At 36.0% G+C, this 22,660-nt stretch overlaps 1 protein-coding gene across 4 annotated transcripts in view; it reads left to right on the plus strand.

The window, feature by feature from the left end:
• Positions 1–3,679: 3,679 nt before the first annotated feature.
• NFIA (nuclear factor I A) overlaps positions 3,680–22,660 on the plus strand; it is a 1,748,145-nt gene continuing 1,729,164 nt past the window's right edge. The window contains exons 1-2 of one of the 4 annotated variants that reach the window (XM_044085539.1): positions 3,680–4,437; positions 14,709–15,240. In XM_044085539.1, coding sequence (XP_043941474.1) covers positions 4,429–4,437; positions 14,709–15,240 — 541 coding nt within the window. In that variant the 5' untranslated portion in view covers positions 3,680–4,428. Of the gene's footprint in view, positions 4,438–9,659; positions 9,867–10,720; positions 10,844–14,708; positions 15,241–22,660 lie in introns of those variants that run through there. The other 3 variants (XM_044085540.1, XM_044085537.1, XM_044085541.1) reach the window with 3 other exon arrangements.

Here is a 22,660-nt window from a genome sequence, read left to right on the forward strand (position 1 = left end):
TCAGTATCATAAAGGCCTGATAGGCATGCTGAAACTCAATATCATCAACTCCAACTACCTAATGTCTTCCTACATATTCCTCCTGTAACCCTGAAACATACACAAGGCAATGTTCACCTCTTCCAAACCTCTCACTACTTGTTTAATAGACAGTCAAGTTGATTTTATCACCCAAACAACATTACTGTGATTGTTGCTGCTCTTCTCGATTACTGTCATTACACATTTCTTTCTCTATAATTACATTTTCAGCTACATTTTCTGTTTTATTTTTCTGTCATAATTCAAGTACCAAGACCTTCACATTCAATAGTTTTGTTACTTTGCATTGAAAAAGCTTATAGTAAAAAAATAACTAAATATACAAATAATTTTAATTTAACAACATATGGAGTGACCAGGGAAGAAACCCAGTCTCTCAAATCACAGCAAGTCCTCCCCTGAATTTCTTTACTTTCTTTAAAGTAACAGTAGCACTTGATGAAGGACTAACAGTACATGCAGCTTACCTTGATCTTGCTAAAGCATTCAACACTATTTACAAAAGAGAATAATTGATAAATGCATTGAATATCAATCCATACATCATTCAGTGAATCAGATAAACTGGTTAATAATCATGACATAAATCAGGGCAAGGGATAGCATTCTATCACAGTTGGAGATGAGTTAGGAACACAAATGGGTTGGGCTTACTGCCACAGTGTTCTGTACTGGGAGAAGGGGACAAAGGCACTTCTTGTCAGACTACTCTTCCCAGATATAAAAGTGGGAAATAATTACTGGATATGTAAATATGGAGATGGACAAACTAAATAACAAATTACATCAAAGACATGGTAAGTTCTCATAGATGATCTACAAAAGTAAAACAATAATGTTCTCCTCTTTAATGTCAGCATCAAAACCACTAGATCCAAGGATTTAAATTTTGCTTGCAACATAAACAGGACATGTTGGCGAGACAGATGTGTGTGACAGGGAATCCCCATGGTCTAGAACATGCTGCTCATCCATGTGACGCAGACTCCATCCGTAACCCTATTTAAAGGTAACCTTGACCAACAGATGGGATATCGAAATTCATCCTCGGTCTGGCCCTAATGTCTCTGATAGATGGAGATAGACAGTAACTATCCCCAAGCTAACATACCCCCCCCCCACATACACACATAACCTTTAGAAACTTCCTAACATACCCACCTCCTAACAAATGACCATGATACACAGGAACACAACTGGGTTGGGTTGCACGACTAGACTTACAAATGCCCTAGTGGTATTAGACTAATATTTAATCTGGCATTGTCAGACTTGGCAAAATGATGTAATGATTACAAGGCAGTGTGAGCTAGGGAAAAGCAAAACACGGTGATATTTTACTTGAGGGCCTCACCAGATGCGCAGTAGCAAGCCCCACCCAAAACCCACCCCCATGATATGTCATTCATGAATATGCATTCCCTCCGAAGCGCACTGACATGTAATATAGCAATAAATAAAATAGCAAACCGTTGTCTTCAGAATCAGTTTAGTTTATTAACAGTCACCACCTTGTTTGCCATGCAAGTGTCTACATGATTTACAGCTTCTAGGCTTACATTTCTCTTCATTTCTACAGTTTCAGTTTTATACACTTTTACTTCATCTATAATTTATAAAACGGGCAACTCAGAATTATTAACTGCATGACATATATCTGTTTTTTTTCCCACAGTTAAATCAACTTTTCTCAAGAGTCTACCCAATATGCAATCACTTCTGATGCCACAGACTATAATGTTTAACAAACAAAAAAACATTGTCGGCAAGGGAAAGACGTATCCAGGTACAAGACTTTTAAGTTAAGAAAGCATTGTGGCAGATATGTTTTATCTTCTGACAAGTCACCAGGTCTGAATCATGTTAGAAACATCAATTTTAAAAAAAAAAAAAATAGAACAATTTATAGTTTTTTGTTGGTACATTTACAAAATAGATTTAAGCTTATGTTTAATGACTATTAAGTTAACTGATCATGTGTTGGATTTGGTACTTTAATATTGTAAGAACTGTGTGTCTGTTTCTGATGAAGTTGTTGTGAGGTACATTAAAAGGATGAAAGTTCTAAACAGAGTCTGTTTTTACCTGGATATGTCTTTCCTGTAGACAGTTGCATAGCAAACAAGGTGGTGACAGTTAATAAATTAAAATGATTCTTCTATCGTCTACAGTAAGGGTTTATAGTGCATTAACCTTTTGTGTTTTGGAAGTAGTATGTACATTTAATTTAAGTTAATATTCTCACATCGTGTATGCACATGCGATTACCTGAAGGCTAATTACATATGTAGTCCGGGTTGTCACTCATTTCTCAACACGCCCACTTCTGCGCGAAACGAACTGGTGAGGCCCTCAAGTAAAATACTGCCTAAAACACAAGTCCAGCAGCACATTAAGGTAGTAATGTAAGAAAAACTGATACATGGTTAAGAAAGTACAGAGCTAGATACACCTTATTTGATTTATTTTGGTTGTCCTGCTACTGAGTATAAAAAAAAATTAAATTACTTAATAAAAAAATGGCCTAACGTCATTTGACCGTGCATTTCTTCTTACCAGTGTGTGTACCAGGTTCAAGGGTAGGAAAACCCACCAAAAAATTCAGTACTTTATTATTTAGTACAAGCACTCATTACCATCTGCTGAAGGCATACCTCTCAACTGTTCCTGATTTTCAGGGACATCTCTGATTTTGACTCAAATTTTAGGCCTGTGTCCTTAAAACTGGTGACAGACAAAAGATGCTGAATTACACTTAATAAATAATGATAGTAATTAGTGTTACAGACTTGTTTTAGTTCAGAAAATACATACTAATCATACCTCTAAACCTCTTACAGTAAGAAATATGGACAAAGCCCGACACAACGGGGGGACAAATGCCCAAAAAAAGGGTCATATTTTAAATATTGCTAATGTAGAAAGTTGCTACAGTAACATGGGTTGTTTTAACATACATTTTCTGAAGGATATGAAGTCTGAAACTCAAATTATGTCATTATTTGGTGACTTTAGTTCTGAAATCATCCTAGTGATTTGCCAGAAAACCACAAATTTTATGATGAGCCAAAAATCGGGACATTCTGTGAAAATCTGGACAGCTGAGCAGTACTAATTCACATTTTCTTATTCTGTCATTGTCTGAAGTTAACAGCACTAATGTTTTAAAAGTTTAATTGATTATTTTTTATTTGAACCCGATTGGCTGAGAGCTATGGCTGAATGTAATTAGAGGCAGATGCCCACTGGCCAAGTTTTTACTCCTTTCGCGTAAGGCGAAAATGTCAGGTACATTAGTGCTTACGTTATTCGAAATTAACCAGTTCATTTCAGATAAATACAAGTGGAACTAAAACTCGAGCCCACCACATTTAATTTCCAATTCTGTTTTAATTATGACTTTGAACATAATCTGCATTAAAGGCTCATAACAAGAGCACCAAAAAAATCAATGTTGCATTCAGTCTAGCTAACAGTTAGTGAATCTTCCTAGCTTTGTTAGATTTACAGAGCTCAGCTAAAGAAAAAAAAAAAACAGAAGGATGAAACTGAGAATATTTAATGTCATGAATAACAACACCTAAATTATAACATTCAACTAGTAGTACAAAATCAGTGGTTATTAAAACATACATTTCTGTTTATACAACCATATAAAACTATACTACAGCCACAATACAGTTATACAGCAAATTCCATTAAGATGCAATGCCATCTTAACGGTTTAATGAATGCTTTCGTATTGATCGCTGCCCTTTAATACAAATACATCCCAAACGACAGCAACAGAGACCTCTTCAGTTTCACACTGCCAAGCAAAGCAGATTCTTCTGAGAACGACGGGTGAAAAATAATACGGAAGACTACCACTACCCAATTAAGATGCAACAACAGTCCTCTACAGCCAATTTTTTTCCACGGTTCACACAATGGAGCCAAGGGCCTCCCTTATTTTTAGCCCTATCCCTCCCGACTGCACGCGCACAAACTCTCGGGGTTCCGATTGGTCAGGCGTGGGTTTCGCGTCCTACCGCCTTCTGCGTGTTCCTATGCAAATTGCAGGGATTGCGGAAATAAACAAAGGCAGCTGAATCGTCTGCAACTTCTGCAAAGTCTAACAATCCTAGCGTTTGCTGCCAGATAGTCCGAGATCAAGCCAACTAGTCAGCCGGCCAAAATTGGACCGCTTTCAAAACGAGGAAGCTGCTAGCGCAGCTTTCTCACTTGGAGTAAAAGAAAAGCAGTAAATAGCCAGCAATTCCTCTTCCGGGTTTCTTTCTTTTTTTTTCATCGGCCTCAAGTTTATTATATATTAAAAAGCCCCCAAACGTGTCATCAAATGGAGCAATTCGTCTCAACATTTTAAAGTTTCTCACGTACTTTTACATGACAATGGTACGTGGTATATCTAAACTTTATATTTTTGCTTACTGATATAAGTCATAAAAATAAATTATAATAACTTGCATGGTTGAATATTAAACAATGTGAAAGTCATTGCTTTGGAACGTATACTGATGATCTTGTCTAATTTTCTTTGTACGTTAAATGTAATAAGCCAAGTGTTTTCTTTCCTATGAAAAAGTGCTGAGCTTGGCAAATTTCCCTACAGTGCTCGAAGGGAGAAAGCGAAAAATATCGTACGTGTTCGTTGTGTACAGACGCCTGCATTTATATATGTGAGTACACAACCAAACTCCCCTAAAGAAAACGTCTAGACGACCTTTAATTTTTGGCAGCCTTGAACTCTAATCGCTGTCGAGAACGCATTTGAATGATAGCCAGCGTAGCCAATCGAATACATTGGCTGGGTTGTTTTTAAATTTTTGACAGAGGGCTAGTCCAAGCTTGTCAAGTTAGTGCGAGGTTGCAAGTCAGCTGTCAAATTTAGCGATCATCCCCAAAGTCAGAAAACAATGCGTATAGCAAATGTTACTCTTAAGTGTGGCTAGTGATGCATGCTGGTTTGGGCACATATAGCCAAAATATAAAATAAAACAATAACCGTTTACTTTACGCGGGTTGCTAGTGCAAGACAGGTTTCTAAAATGCGCTATTCACAACTATTACAAGGACACCCTGAACGTTCATTATTGCACAGACATTCCAAAATTAAGCATTATAACAGCGGGAATGGTGTCCGCAGACACATTTAATGTTATCCGGTTTTGCTGCAGTTCAACAGTGAAAGCAAACTGTGTCAATTGTCTTTTAAGCAAGGGTAAAGCGGACGTACTTCCCCAAACACACACACCTCGGTATTCTTTCATATGGGTTGAAACTCATTATAAAACTCCTAATCCCTTCTAGAACTGACGATATGGGGAGAAAAGATTGTGGATTGCACTTAATAAATAATGACAAACGTGAGAGTTATAAACAGAAAATGCAGGTCAAATGATATTCCGTCAACATTTCAAGTTAATAGTACTAATATTTTAAGAAGTGCCTGTGATTGTACCAGGTTATTTCTGGATTTGTCTCTGATTCTAGAAGTAAGATGTCGAGAGCTAAGACCACTTTTCCCCCCGACAAAAAAAAAATAAATGTAATGTTGGTGGGGACTGGCATCGCACTGGATATACAGCGTATATATCAATCGTACATTGATATACACTGAGTGCATTATATGAAACACAAAGCATATTATCTTCTTGTTTCCGTTCCCTAATAATGATGACAATAACTGTCTGCCTAAAGACATGATTAGTTTTGCGGTATTAAGTGTTGCTGATTTTCTTTGTCAAAATGGAGTAGCCAGGCGTACAACGCGTGAGCCATTGCGTATAATAAGTTTTGAGGGGCAGGGATAATATTTTACACTAGTCAACGGCAGTATTTGCTCTGTCCGCATTGCATAAATGAAATTGAAAAGGTTCCAATGAGTATGTAAAGAGTGTTACTTCTCCCACAGTGTCACATTGTTACCTATTGTAAGAATTTTAGGAAACGTATAGCGTAGTGTAAAATATAATGCTGTGCTGAGGGAGGAGTGGAATAGCAGCAAATAATACCTGCCAACCTCTTAGGGGAAGAAATATGGGCAAAGTCAAAAATAACGGGGAACAATGCAGCCAAATTAGGTACATATTTTAAATTATTTAATAACAGGATTTGTGTTAGCATGCATTTTCTAAAGGATGTGAAGTCTGAAACTCAAATGTACGTCATTATTCAGTGACGTCAATCTTAAGTGATTTGACGGAAGACTTCATATGAGGAATAGACTAAACATATTAGGCGAAAATCTGGACAGTTTAGAGGTATGCAGCAAATAGGGGGGTGGGCCTCTGTCTGTTCTGGAATTTTCGAGTCCACATGTGAGCTGTTTTGAAATCACCACTGACATTTGTGTAATGTTCCTATTTGAGTAACTGACAAGTGGCAGCCACCCGATTCACTTTTAACAGTTCCATGGTGCAGTATAGCACTCTACTGCTTGAATCTGAAAGCCATAGCGTAAAAAAACGATTCGTCCTCTGCCCTAATAGTGTTGCTTTTTGCCAGACTCTGCCTTTGTACTAATCTGTCAAACCTACTATATATAAATATGCAAATGTATATAAATACTGATACTTATGAAATGCTGCTGCTTGCTATTTATTATATGCAAAATGGTAGTTGAAAACACGACTATTAGCTTTGAATTACTTTTGTTGTTACAGCCGAATATTGTGTTTATGCAGACAGGGTAAATAACATGACACCGTAACTCTTTATACAAAAAGTGTGGGGCATACTTCTCAACTGTCTAGATTTTAGAAGAATGTTCAGATTTTTGCCTCATGTTTTTGGTCTGTTCCCTCATAAAGTTAGTGTTTTTCTAGCAAATCAGTGAGGATTCAATCCACTAAATAATGACCTGCATTTGAGATTCAGACTTCACTTCATATCCTTCAGAAGAGCATGCGAATACAAATCCTTTTAATGTAGCAACTGTCCAAGTTTGTAAGAGAGATATTTAAAATACGTCCCTGTTGTGGGGTGCCCCCCATTATTTTAGGCTTTGTCTATATTTTTTGTGCCAAGAGGTTGAGGTGTGTGTGTGTGTGTGTGTGTATATAGATAGATAAGACAGTTACAGCTATAGATACATATGCATCTTTGTGGTACACTGTAGAGGGTAATGAGGCTCAGTAAGCTTTAAGTTATTAAAAAATAATGCGCTAAGTATAGTACTTCCCTTGACATTTTAGTGTACAGCTGTCAGTCATTTGAGGATAAGGGAGAGGCAAAGGCCATAAATCAGGAGCACGTATTAAACGTCAATACAGGCCACTCGGGCAGTTGATGTATTAAAAGAATGTGTGCTAATGTGCATGGTGTAAAGCATAAGAAGCATATAATTAATTGTCTGATATTACTTTGTGATTGCAGTCTTCATCGTTGAATCACTAAATCGCAAATGCTAGAGTGATACATCAAAATTATGCGGCAAAATCAGATGCTCTTAGTCGTACTTTCAGTATGACACATGCAAAATTAAGCTAGTTGTAAATTACTTAAATACCTTAACAAATAGTAATACATTAGTTTGGGAGGATGGACAGCAGGAACAGTGTTTTGATTATTTTACAGGACATTCATTCGAATTCCATTTTGCTATTGTCCATTTTGCGTCTTCATGATATTTAAACAAGTTTGAATTATTATTTATTTATTTTTGCTATTTATTCACATATAAAATTTTGTTGTGCTATTTTATTCAAGACACAGTAAAACCAAATGGTACTGTTCATTCAGAAGATGCATCATCAAGTTGCCCTGTCGAGTAAGTGCTGTGTCCACAACGGGAAAATAATGTCCTATATCTAACAACTATATGTAGCAATGCTAGAGGATTTTCTTACAACAGACTAGTCTGCCCTTGACACAAAGCACAACGCTGAGTGCTCTTTTACAAATTGCACCACGCAGCCCCATCCCAACACACACATACACAACCACCACCATTATCGGGAGAAAAATACAAGTTAAATGTTGATTTTTTTGTCATTTTCATTAACCGATTGAATTAAAGCTTACAGTACTTTTTTGTTTTTCTTCTTAAGTCTGTAGGCGCTTATATACAACAGCTGATAATACATGAGGTTCAGACAATTGTACTTTTGTTTTTTTCTTCAAAGGCTATAGGCAGTTATATACAACAATTGATTATACACGAGATTCGGAGAAATGCTCGTTCTATCTCCGTAATGCTGAAGCTTTTTGAGAACAGCAGGCAGGAGAAGTTGTGGAGACAGCACTATGTACCCTCCCTTTTCTTTCGCTGTCTCTCCGGCAGTTCAAGTAAGGTCATCTGCTTGAAATATTGTTTTTGAACTTGAAACAGTATCAGCAGTGTAACTGAAGTGATGTAAACGTACATACTGTGTACGTTATTTTGAAATTCCCAAATACTGGTTGCTGCAGGGCTGCAGGGAGGTGATTTATTTTTGAAGCTGTGCTGCAGAGACTAGCCACGTGTTTATCCAGCTCTACTTTGCAGCAGGTAGTGTTGCGTCTGGCCAAGAATGTTTTCCATAACATAGGCGGGCAGCGCAGTCTGGCACAGCACACGCATTTCTACGCCGGTCTGCAGTTTATTCACAGTATAGAGCTCTACACTTCCTAGTCATAAAGGGGTCACACCACTGAATTGCTGTCTGACTGGAAAAAGTCCAAAACCAAACATTTCATACGCCAAACTAATGTGCTAACCTCTTAAAATTGTACCGGAGTAGTTTTCATTCAGAGTGCTTGGAGTAGTATAGTCGTTAACATACGGTTTGGGATACGCTGTATCTTTTTATCATATAATGCATGGTGTTTCAGCAGTTTTAAATACTTCATTATCGTCTCGATGTGGGCCTGATTTATTTTGCATATGCACTCGAAGTTATGACTCCGAGAGCCGGCTGTGCATTTCTGTATTTAATACCACTGAGAGTCTTCCTACTTAATGACATAATTGCCTTAACCTTGTGCCAGTGAAGTGGTAGCTCAAACTTGAACTAGCTAGAAACATTCATTACACGTTGCAGTTTCGGCAGGCAGTACAGTCCACTCATCCACAGTTTACTGTGGGCCAGTGATATGCTAGCATACAGCTAGGATGCAATACACACGAGAGATTACAACTATATAAATCAAGGTGCAAATGTGCTGTGAATGCTAAAGTATTATGTGTTACCTGTTTAATGGACATCTTTCAGAAATTGTCAGTCCTGGTGTTCTTCCGTGGCTTCACCCACGGGCAGCAGTGCATCCCAATCCTTGTGTATTTTTGTCATTTAATTAAAAAACGGGATATTCTTAATTCCTGTAGCTATGTGTATTTACTGCAAACGCACGCATATGTATGTGTTTCTTTTCTTATTTTGTCTATGTATGTGCATGCATACGTATATGTGTGTGTGTGTGTGTGTGTGTATATATATATATATATATATATATATATATATATTTGTATAATATGTTTACACACAGATTATATTATGGTGTGCATGTACTATTTTCTTGTGTGCACGCGCGCCCACATGGCTGCAGCGCGCTATGCGAAAGGGGTGGGGGAAGTAGAGTCGTTGCGAATAGTGCGCCTGTGCCTTTAATAAGTGTGTAGTGGTGTACAGTATTATACACGGAGCGAGGGTAGTGTGTGTGTAACTCTAGGCGGGGTTAAAGTTCAGCTCATGGAGCGCCCGTGCGCTTGCTTTAGTTTGCAGAGTTGGAAATGTGAAAGCAAGAACCAGGCTTGATTTTTTTCCCTCTCTCTCTCTCTTTCACACACACCTCCAAACCACAAAAACACAGCAACCATGTATTCTCCGCTCTGTCTCACCCAGGTAAGCAGATCTTTCAGATTCAAGCATAACAATTCTAGCTGCTGGTCTTGTTTTCTGTCTCACCAGGAGAGAAGTACAGCTTTAAGAAAGTAACTTTGTTTCTATTAGGTCGCATTCCTGTTCCTCCACGGCCATTAGTGTAGGCACATGGCTAATGGCGCCTACCTATTAATATCTATTTTACAGGAATTCTTGGATGCGGCACTAGTCGAAGGGGCTGGTGCCGAGAGGGCTTTTCTGGTCAGGCAGGAGCACGTGTTAAGAACCAGTTTGCGGGAGTCATCGAGCTCGGTCCGAGTCGGAACTCGGCACTAATCATCATATTGGAAGGCTTTATTGTGATTACAGAATAGTTTCTGTACTAATGTGCAAGTCAACTTTTTTCTGTTGCAAGGTTTAGTAACTGTTGGATTCTTCTGCAGCGGGCTGCTCCTAGTTCTCCTAGCTGGCTACTGGTTTTGTCTTCAGGACTTTACAGTCCGGGGTCCCGATTCCCTGGTCATCTGATGGCAGCATTGCCTGCCTGCTGCGAGAAGGCAGGGCGCTGGTGTTGAGGGTGCGCTTCTGGACCCGAGCTCTACTTGGACTTACTACGGTCACTGTCGTATTTCTCGGGAACTGCTGGATATGCTACTTACAATATTAGTTTGTAAATGTTACAGCGTGAAAGAATCGCCATTTTGCTAAAATTTCATCATTTTATGTGGCCTTTCCCCGGACTTACGTGCTTTACAGTCTGACCCAAGTGAATATAGTCGTTATTGCGCAGATGTTAGAGAACTAACTTGTCATCTCCTTAACCCTCGGGAAGTTATATATTTCAAAATTGCCATTTTCGACATGCCTGAATATTTTTGACAAGGACTGTACTTTTTAACTGGTCTAAAATAAAATCGAAAGAGCAGAGTAAATGGCTTCCTTTACTCCCCGTTGGAAGTTTTCTGTTTCTTCGGTTGACGAGTGTCTGGATTTCTTACGTAAATAAGTTGCACTTTGCTTTGCAATGCTTATATGACAGCCCTGTAGCTTTGGAAACTGTTTGCGCTGTCATCTTAGGAAGTATTCACAAGGGTTTAGGTTATCTTGCCAAAATAATACACAGTCTTTGATGTATTATTTAGACCCCAGAAGTTAAAACTCTGCAACAAAGAAACAATCATGCATTTTCCCTGAAGGACCAAAAAAAAAAAAAAAAGAAAGCTTAACTGAGATATTCTTTCACCTAAATTAAGTGCATGCACGTTTGACTTTTACATTGTGTTTAAATTTTGTTCCTGGCCTTTAAAGTGATATATATTGCAATAAGAATACATACATATATGTTATGTGTGTATTAATTGCATTTTATGTATTTCTTTTTGGGATATCTGAAGGCAAAGTCAAATGTTGACACCACCCCACTATGTGAGAATGCAGTTGTCCTAGACATTGTCAGTTGTGTTGAGTCTAATGTATAGGCCCTGTAGACCAAACCTGAGGAAGGCTAGACAATTACTTTGCAGAACCAACTAGCTGCATACCATATGGGGAGGGTATGTAGGTGAGGGAAATTATTAATCTATTATTTCTTCATATGTAAGAAATAGTCCTTGCTTATTTAATTGTGTGAAAGTCTGCAAGTGTTTTAGCCTTAAGGTTATGTACAGTTGGGCAGTGCTCTGGATACTTTGCATGAACTAATGTAGGTGAATTGGTTTATTATCCATCAACTTGAACTTCTTTCATTGTTTTAGAGATTTTGTTATAAACAGCCCACAGATAATTGCTTGTATTTGCAGCTCCCAGTAGACAAATGTCGACAAGGTGTTTGACACTTTAAATGTTAAGTGAAGTTATTGCCAAAGTGTAGAGTACATGAGAGCATCTGAATGGAACGGATGACAATCTTAACATTCTGCTTCTTTTCTTTCTTAGCTATTTTTAAAATGTTTTAAACATAAATTGAAATATTACTATAACATTTATTTCCTGTTTTCTACCATTTTGTAAATATACCTAATTGACTTATGCTAAACTGTTCTTTCATTTGCCTTTTCAGCTTGAAAATAGTATGTGTTATGCCTGTGTATATCTTAATTTATTTTTATTTTTGGTGCTTTTCTCCTTAATTCCAATTTGTAGTAAGGTTAACACATGCAACAGTAAATAAATAACCATTTATGTATTATTGGATTTGTACACTTTCTAGAGAGTTGTGTACTACCCTGATTTTTTCCACGAGAAAGGAAAACCTAATGAATGTGTGGAAACAGAATTTTATTAAACTAGTTAATCATAATACACAGTAGGTACATAGTTAAACAAAGTAGCAGTTTGTCAACTTCGTTGCAATATTTTTAGCCTGTTTTTGTTTAATTGCATGCAGTCATTTCAGCAAGGTGCCATAAAAAGCACTTGTGATAAAAACTAGATGCACCAGTTATCTGCATTCTTTGCAGTTGTTGTAAACTCATTTTTTCAGAATTTTGTTTATTTAACCAAGTAGGTTGATAGAACCTTAAATCCTTCACAGCAGTGCTTAGTGTCCATTCAGAGGCAATGTACAAATGTGGAAACATAAAGATAATTTACTACAATAAATGCAGTATATTTTTACAATTCAGGAAAGACTCATGGCACTTATTTGCAGTAATAGTACTGCACCATTTTTTTAAAATTCTTTAGTAGAGTCTGTGAAATTTCATACAGTATATACGTGTGTGCGCATGTGTGTAAAATGAAGAAAATGTATTTTTACAAATAAATATTTTGTTTTGTGTTTAAACTTGAGTGTTGTCCATACTTTGGAAATGGGGTGAATGCGGAACACCAAGCACCTCTACATTGTTAGTATTATAAATATCACTGACACACTATACATAACACATGCAAAATATATAAATAAATGAATAAATAAACATTTTAACTTAGATTCTTAACTTTTTTTCACTGAGTTGAAAAACTGACTTGCTCAGTTTTTAGAGCTGGCAAATTAATTAATATGTCAAGAATTAATGCTTTGTGAAACTAGGATCACTTACTTGCATTCCGTATAATTTTCATTCTCTGTACCCAAATTACATAGTTCCGGCAATGATAAGTTAGTTTGTACTTTTTCTTTTGTGTACAGCAGTGTCACCATATTTTTGAAAATTTGAAAAAAAGACTTCATAGTCCGAGAAGCTGTGAGGTGGACCAGCAGAATTGTTATGTGGATTAACTCCAAGAGGAAAGTAAGGCTTCAGCATATGAAGCTAGTCAGCTTGTAGTTAGATTAAAGGCAAAAAGAAAAAAAAAGTTTTGAAAGCTGTACTCATCTTAATGTTGATGTTGCTATCACTGGTTGACATGCTTTGTGGTAGTATTCTGGCACATATTCCGAACTTGTATAATCTAAAATGTCTACATTATTTTATTGCAATATTATTTTTTTCATATTTGTTGCTGTCATTTGATTTTAGGTGATAAAATGCCATTACCGACAGTTAAGCTGACGTGACATGTTATGACTCAAAGCTCCTTGAGTTGTCCATGTTACAGCCAAAGCTTAAACTGAATTGCATTCTTAACATGTGGCCATTTTTTTCGTAAACTGCACTTTATTAAATGTAATTTCTGGGATTTTATGACAGCTTCCCTGCACATTGTTTGACTGTACTTTGTGTATGTGATGACTTCATTACCAATTTTACAGTGCTGATATCTGCGTTTCTTTGGAAAAACAAAGAAATCCCCGAACAAGCTCTGTGTTCATGATGCAGCCATGGGCAGTTTCAGATGTGCAAGCCAAAAAATAGTTACTTTTCTGCAGCTTAATGTCAAATCTTTATGACTGACAATTTTATATTGGCATTTTTCTGTTAAATATTTATATGTTTGCATACAGTTTAAAACAAAGTAGACACACACACACACCCATAATATGTTATTTTAGTGTTTATTCAGTTTTGCTGTTACATAGTCTTGCAGTATCTTACTGAGGTCTTATACATTGCAGTTCATGAAACAGTTTTAATTTAATTCAGAAGAAAAGTACTAATTGCAGTTTGAACAGAGTGCCTTGGGCCACATTAATTGTACTTTTTTTATTTATCTTTTGTTTTAGTCTGGATTTCTGCTTCCTTAATATATATTTATTTCAGATATTCACCAAGGACTGGCAGCAAACGCTGGCTTTCTGTTGGAGCAACACATATATAAGGGGTTAACACAGAGCAACTATAAATGCTTTTAAAATTATTGATTGAAGGCTGGATCTCAAAGATTGATGTAGTGAAGTTATTTGCTTTGTTTAGATGTACTAATGCCTGTCAAGTAAAACTAATAACAAGCACAACGCCTAGCTTAAAGTAATGCTTAAGACTCATGGCATCAGCATTATAAAAGTATATTTGCAGAACAGTTTGTAAATGGCAGAATACTGCATGCAACAGAATGTGTGTTTAAGACGGTTTAATGAGTTAGACTTTTTAAATATGCTTAGTATGTAAGAGTAAAACAAAATCTTGACAGGAAAGACAGTTGTGCAGCCCACCAAAAGTCAGATAGGCACACTGATGAAGGATGCACAAACATTTGTAAGAGTTGGAGAAAGTGAATTCAAGCAAACAGTAAAACTGCAACTTTGTTTCACTCATTTCTTCTGTTCTGCTCTGTTTTGTACTTTAAGATTGTTTTAAACTGTTGCATATTGGTTGGCTGGATATTAGTTTGCTTTTCCCTGCTGCTGCTCTTTTAAGCTATTTATGTTCTAAGTTAGCGTATGAATTGTTCAAAAGGTATATATGGTCTTTCCCATTGTTCTATTTTTAGAGGGAAAATACTATTTCTTTTTAACTTAATCTACATACATGTTCTTTGTAGGATGAGTTTCATCCCTTCATTGAAGCACTTCTGCCCCATGTTCGAGCGTTTGCCTACACATGGTTCAATTTACAAGCCCGAAAGCGAAAGTACTTCAAGAAACATGAAAAGCGTATGTCAAAGGAAGAGGAGAGAGCAGTGAAGGATGAACTTTTAAGTGAAAAACCTGAAGTGAAACAGAAATGGGCATCCAGACTTCTGGCAAAGCTTCGGAAAGATATCAGACCAGAGTATCGAGAGGATTTTGTTCTATCCGTCACTGGGAAAAAAAATCCATGTTGTGTTCTTTCAAATCCAGACCAGAAAGGCAAAATGCGAAGAATTGACTGTCTGCGTCAGGCAGATAAGGTCTGGAGATTGGACCTGGTTATGGTCATTTTATTCAAGGGTATTCCACTTGAAAGTACTGATGGCGAACGCCTTGTAAAATCCCCCCAGTGCTCTAACCCAGGGTTGTGCGTGCAGCCTCATCATATAGGAGTTTCCGTTAAGGAACTCGACTTATATCTGGCATACTTTGTACATGCAGCAGGTAAGTGTGTGGCTTTGTCTGTTTCCCAAACTTTAAACCCACTTACAGTCTTGTAGAGTGGTAGTAGAGACCACCGATAGCAGCAGTATCATGCGGACTGGCTTCCAATAAATTTTCTGTATGCATTTTAATGTCAGTTACACTAAGGTAAATAAGTTTTCATTCTGATGTATATTAATGTGAAGTTATTATTTCATTTAATTGCGTAAGTGCAGATATATAGTCTGGGCATTCATTTGGTTTTATTTATTGTGAGATGACTTTTTTTGTCACTTGCTTTGTCATTATAGCCAAGCATAATATCAGACAGAAGTCTGAGCCCTGGCATGTGTGAAATATAAGACATTTCAGTTATTGCAAAAAAAGCTGATAGAGTGCATTGTAGTTTTAAAAAAAAATGTTAAGCAGACATTTTGGTAAAGTGTGGGGTTCAAAATGAAAATTTGCTTGGATAGCAACTGACAAATGTGCACACTTTTAAGGCTGAGAAACAATTAAAATGTGGAATCTGAGTTCCGAAAGGGATGTAAAGATAGAAATAGGCATCTTGAGTTAAAAAAAAAAATGACATTATACCAGTGCACACCATTTAAAATGTATTTGGCTTTGGCCTGTAACTAAGAGTGTCTGATAGATTTAATTCCTTAATGCACTATACAAATATAAATAAAATGGCTTAATCCTGTTAGGCACACAAAAATTAGTTTTCTTATGAAATAATTAAGAGCAGTTTGTGTATATGTCTATTTTAGTTACTGTGTAGGTTTGGTGTAACAAAAATGTTTTGCATCTTAATAGCTTCCTATTAAAATAAAGTGAGATTTTGGTTTACTTTGACTTTGTCCTAGTGAGACATCCTAGACCAAAAAAAAAAAATGCAGGATTAAAACAGCTAAATGCAAATGCAACCTGTCTTGAGGACACAGGGTTACAGTTTTTAAAGTCAGGATTTACATGTAAGTAATAATGCAGAGTAACAAAGTGTACAGCAGATTTGACAACAATTGGAAGATGAGGATGTGTCTGGAAGAGCTAAAGCATGACATTACTCAAAGTAGCAAGTCATGTGGAGAAAACATGCAATACTAAGCATGTCTTAACCTTATTCTGCCAACTCTGTAGAACCATTCTGTACTGAAATTAGTTTCATATGGTATTTTCTTGTCTGATATTTTTATAGTGTCTTGTTTTACTGATTGGCAGACTTGACAAAACTAATTAGTTTTGAAGTCCAGTAACAATGAGATTTTTTTCAATATTTTTATACTTTACTATATTGGAGAATTGGTGCTACCATATCATAGACTCAGACATCCTATTATGATCTTGAATTCGTAAGACATTATGTCTAACCTGATAGTCGTACTTATGTTTCTAAGATTTTGACATCATATATGGAAAGAACCAACTAAATGTGCTGCATGAAATGCTAGAGCATTTCTTTGTAAGAACTTGGCTTGACAAAGAGTTCACCAGACCATAGACTGCAGAGTATAATTCAAGTTAAATAATGCCCCAAGAAGGGGTGTGATGATGATGGTGGTTCCAGTACAGTAGTGAGACCAGTGACCTTCAGATGTTTTGGAGCTAATTTGTGCAGCCATTATTTTGCCTTTTTTAAATAGTGTTTCTTTGCAAAGGGGGAAAATTGATTTGTTATGTTGTAGTAGGGATGGTTGAGGTGAATTTGGTTTCAGACATCAGAATGTACTTTCAGGAGAGAAAAAAGTTAAATATTGGTATGGTTTGTTATGTTATTAAATGCTTTGCATTCAAGAAAGATACTAAAGGGCATATTCCATATCAACCCCAGTAATAAGAATGATTTGTGATACTGAAACATTAAAGATTTCCCAAAATGCAACACAGATACTTGAGTGGCAACACCGCTTTCAGTATTTGCAGAGACAGATTATTGATGGTACATTAGGTGTGAAATCAAAAATGTGGGTATGAGCCAGTCTGCAGATTTTAATTTCTAGAGGAATACCTCACCTTTGCTGTTTGTCTATTACATGACAATTTAAACCAAGCCTTTTGAATGGGAGCATGATTCCTTATTGCCTGGTCATCTCAGCTAAAACTGTAGCTTCTTTCCATTTTTTTTTCTAATTTAGTTTTTTTTTTAAGTAGTAAGGGCTAGGGCATTGTGTACCATACAAGATGACTAATAATATATATATATATATATATATATATATATATATATATATATATATATATATATATATAATTTTTTTTGCAGCTAGCTTGCATGCTACTTTAGTACTATAGCTTAGCTGCAGTTCATATTGAAACAAATCAGTAGCCATTTGTTTTTGCTAAAATCAGCTAGCCGACTGTACATTTTCCCATTTTATTATATCTGAAGATGGGTGTTAATTTAAAAAAAAAATTCAATGACTGTATTAGAGAAGACATAATTTATGCATATTCATGGCTTTTATTTGCACTCCCCACTATAGATTTGCATTAAATTGTAGATCTTTGTAGTACTCCAACTTATACATTGCAGTGTACTTTTTTTCTATTGGGAACTATAAAACTGGCATTAAGAAGTATATTATAGGATATGGGGAAAGGATGCCCTGTTCACCCATAGTACCTTAAGCATAGATTATAACAAAGGCCTTCATCTTGAAATAATTTGTATAATAAGCTGTTAAAGAACTTTACCAATGTGTCCCCCATAAATGTTTTCTATCCATCTGGGTCACTTAAGTTCATAAAGCAGATTTTTTGCTAAGATATGGTTAGTAGTTCACCTGAGAATGTTGTGTGTGCACTGGCAACAGTCTGCTTTCTAGAATCATATTTTTAGTTTTCTGATAAATATTCCGAGTTGGTGTATCACTGGCTCCCCACCAAGTTCAAGTGTTACCTTATTCTTGGGTACCAAAGGTGTTCTAAACTTGTATGACATTTCAAGGACTACCATGTCACAACCATTTGTTGTCATGTCTTTGACACTTTGGCCTTTTTTCCCTGCTAATCCAACATGCTCAAACCTCATAAAAGACACAGTGGGCTGAAATCCTTCTTCAGTTGTTGTGAAGCATTTCAGTCAGTGTAAAGAACTGAGTCGATGTTTGAAATCCTGTATACATACAGGATTTCAAAACCGTGATATCAAATGGGTATTTTAAGTTTCCTTTTTCTTTTCGTCTATATAGTTCGCTTGAATTCTGTAGATATGGGGGCGTCTAATATGCTGCATCCTTTTAAGTCCATGTCTATTGCAACTGTAGGTCTTGTAATTAGTTTTTAGCCTTATTTATACCAAATGCTTGTACTAGTGCAGTTGGGAGTTACTTTACTTGCATAAGAATTTAGTAACATTTGTAAGCAGACTTGAGGAAAGATTGTTAAAGTTGACAAGATGCAGTGACTCTGGCAGACTTACTCCATTACCTAATGGGAAGTAGATCCCAATGTGTTGATTTCTGGATTAACAGAGTTTTAACATTAAAGTTTAATGTCTTTATAATGTCAAGGCAGGTGTGACTACACAGATTACTAATCGGTTTTAATTAAACTGTTCATTTTCATATTTGTTTGCGGTATAGAAGATGGTTTTATAGCGGCTGCAAGTATTGTCAGCACTAGAAGTTTCTGGAAAATCTGAACTTATGCTGAACTGGTGTGGTTTGCCATACTGCTTCAGACTTGCACAGAATAACCAAAACTGTATGACCAAAGGTGGAAGCAGTGATTTCCTAAGGAGATTTAATGCTCTTTGTAATGCATTCCCGAGTGTTTATCTTTCTGAGGTCTGTCAGGGATCTGCGCTTAGTGCAAGACAGTGAAACTTTGTGTGCGTGTGTGTTGGGGGGTAAGTGGGGTGAGGGACAGCCATGTCACTTGCCTGTACTTAGTAAAATAAAATCTGATTAAATTCTTCCCAGTGTCATAGAATATAGGGCCACAGTGCTGGCTAGTAAGAAATTGTGTGTGTGTGTGTGTATGTGTGTGTGTGTGTGTGTGTGTGTGTGTATATATATATATATATATATATATATATATATATATATATATATATATATATATATATATATACACATACACACATATATATATATATATATATATATATATATATATATATATATACATATATAGTTATGTATTCACACGCACACACAGACACATACACACACAAATATACAAATATGAGTAATCTACAAGCTAGAAGCGATAGGTACTGAAATAAATTAAAAAAAAAATATATATATATATATATATATATATATTTATGTTATGTATGTGTGTGTATACATACACACATATATGTATGTGTATGTATACATACACACATGTATGTGTATGTATGTATGTATACATACACACACACATACATGCATATAAATAATACATGTACATGTAAACAACATCAACAAACAAATCACACACTGCACACAGTCAGACACAGGGATGTAAAACACAAAAAAATACTTTTTTTTTTTTTTTTTTTTTTTGCAGGGGACAAGCCTCTTTTTACTAAACTCTGTGTGCATGAATACACACGTGTGTGTCGATATAGATACACACACACAGACACACACACACACACACACACACACACACACACACACACACGTGGGAGTCTATCTGTATGTAGATGTGTCTCCATGTTACACTGTGAATTAAAGCCTGGCAGATTGCACTGCCTCAATAATATTGTGTTGGTGACCCATCTTATAGAGACCTCATGGAGTGTTTCTGAAGCTATTTTTGGCTATAGTGAATCGGGGCCCTGCTCACTTCATGTTCAGTGACAGCATTTTGTGAAACAATGAAAATGAGAGTGTATGTAACATTGTTTGCTTTGTGTGTTCAGCTTGCAAGCTATGTGCCAAGCTGTATAAGAAGCATGAACTCAATGTGCAAGACTGTTTCTCAAATCAAATGCTAACTTACTTTTGCTAATAGCTACATTTCTTATGGAATTTTCTAGCTGGCCTCAAAGGAATGTGTAGCTATTTCCCATTTTGTTGTTTCTGAAGTAATATTTCTTTCAAATTGTCTGGCGCTGCCATCTTTTCATCTCTGATTTCAAAGGTAATGGCTACAAAAATAGTATAATGTATTTTTGTCTTTATCACTGAAGAAGGCGTCAGCCGAAACCTGTATGATTTATGTGAAATTGATTTTTTTTTACTTTTTACATTATAAAAGATCGTTATTTGCTGTACCTGTGCTAGCTGATTTTTGGTTTGCATAATGTATTTTTATTCATGCGGATACGACGTGTATTAATGGTACAGCTTTTTTCATAGAAAAAGTTGAAAACAAATGTTTGAATCCCAGGAAATGCATCTGACCAAGTTTATCTTAAGCATTGCATCGTTGTTGTGAAACAAACAAGCAAAATTAAAGTTTCATTTTTTCACTGTTTGGAGAAGCAGGGCTGAATTCTCTCAACTTAGAGACATCCAAGAAGTGCAGAAATGTTTATCAAATCGGATGCTGCTTCTGTGGTATATTAGTGATGGCAGAACTTCAGGGTGTATCTTTTGGGATATGTGGAATATCTTATTTTTGTCCCACATATATCACATATCAGTGTACATGGAAAGTCAGTTTGATCTTGCAATATATCGCATATCAGTGTACATGGAAAGTCAATTTGATCTTGCATATGGATGGTGCAAGGCCAGTTATAAAGTATACTTTGTTTTCCTACCTATTGAATTGTAATAACTGAGTAATCCTGAAAAAAGGAGGATAAGGAATAAAGTGAAATGTTATTAGGTACATGTGGTACTGCATTTTCTGATTGTACTAAAGAACCAAGCATAATATATTAGTACTTTTATATTGTACTCTGTATATTTCATATGTAAAAGTAGTGTGTAGTTTTGTAAGGCATCTGCTAGACATTCTATATTAAGGTATAAAAAGACATGCATGTGAAGAACGTGGGGTGTGTGCGTATCAGGCAGTGGCAATGCGTATTTGCGGGTCAGGACTGTTTTTGTCTTTCGTTAAAGTATGAAAGTATGTTGAACAGCTAGTGGTTTAGTTTTCAGTACACACTCCAACATGAATCATGTCTGCAGCTTTTCATTTGTGCTTGATAACACTTTTTCAGATTTTGTTTTTCACATTTAAAAGTCATACAGTATATTCTCTATAAGTCAGAAGGGTTTCTTATAAAGAACCATTGCAAGACTGTACTCTTTAATTGTTTTAAGTCTTAACATAGCAGCAGCAAATGTACCCCTTTATGTCAAACTCATTTTAAATGCAGATATTAAAATAGTTAAATGGGGGGGGGTGAACTTTTTTATATATTTTTTTATCATCACTGTATATGAGTTTTAATTGGACATATTTGTAAAATGGGTTAAAAATAGTTCATTGTTATGTTTATAAATGGAACATGCTAAAAAATTATGCTTGCTGATCTATATGAACTTTGATGGCTAGAGATCACCTTAACCTTACAAGGGGAGGCATCGATTTTTTTTGTAGCTTGTTATGTTTTAGGTTATTACATTAATATTTTTGTTCTATGTATCTCTAGTAGAAAATTACAGTGTGGGTATAAACACAGGCACAAACGTTGACATTTTGCAAAAAAGGTGTGGGGACAGAATTTTCATAGAGCACAAGAGCTTTATTGTAAGCATCTGTTTTCCAAAACAGACTCTCATGCACAGGATGTGAAATTGCTTCTCGCCCTTTTAGCTAAAATCAAATATAGCATATAAACCTAAATATTATACTGGCATTACATTTCAGTTGCCTTGACCTGTTTACCTGGTAAATGTATGTAACCGGTGAAGGCAGCCTTCAGAGATGCCAGCTGCTGTAGTAAGTGTCTTGGTTTTAAGTTCAAAGTTCTTTGTCCCTCACTTCCCTTTTCCCCTTGTTTACAACTTTCACATTCATATTTTTCTTTTGTCTTTTATATAGTATATATAATGATATGTTATACATACGTGTATGTATTTTATTTATATTTATACACACACACACACATACACGTTTGATTATATTATGATTGAAGATTAAATTGGTTGACCAATTGTTATCTAAAACTCCTTTTATTGCTAAAAAAAAAGATTGTGCTACAGAGGTCACAAGTATAGGCATTTTGCATTTATTTACTAAGCCTAGCCAACTACCCCCTAAACTTTAAAACAAAGAGCAAACTTACTCCTTTACATAAATATACCTACTCTATTCAAACGCTGTTTTTTTTGTGAGAGTCTTCAGCCCCCCACACATACATACCCCCAGCATGGAAGCTCTGTCCACACACTCCTGTTACTTATATATACTAACTCCACAGTCATGCAGCTATTTAGAAAGAGAGACAATCGGGAGTTTTGCTACTGTTGAGAAAGCTGTAACTTGACTATTGTGTAATTTGATACACTTCACCACCAACAATTATTGAAGGAAAATATGGTAC

This window comes from Protopterus annectens, chromosome 10.part0, assembly GCF_019279795.1.
Source record: "Protopterus annectens isolate FY-2018-M chromosome 10.part0, PAN1.0, whole genome shotgun sequence".
NCBI classification, from domain to species: Eukaryota; Metazoa; Chordata; order Ceratodontiformes; family Protopteridae; genus Protopterus; species Protopterus annectens.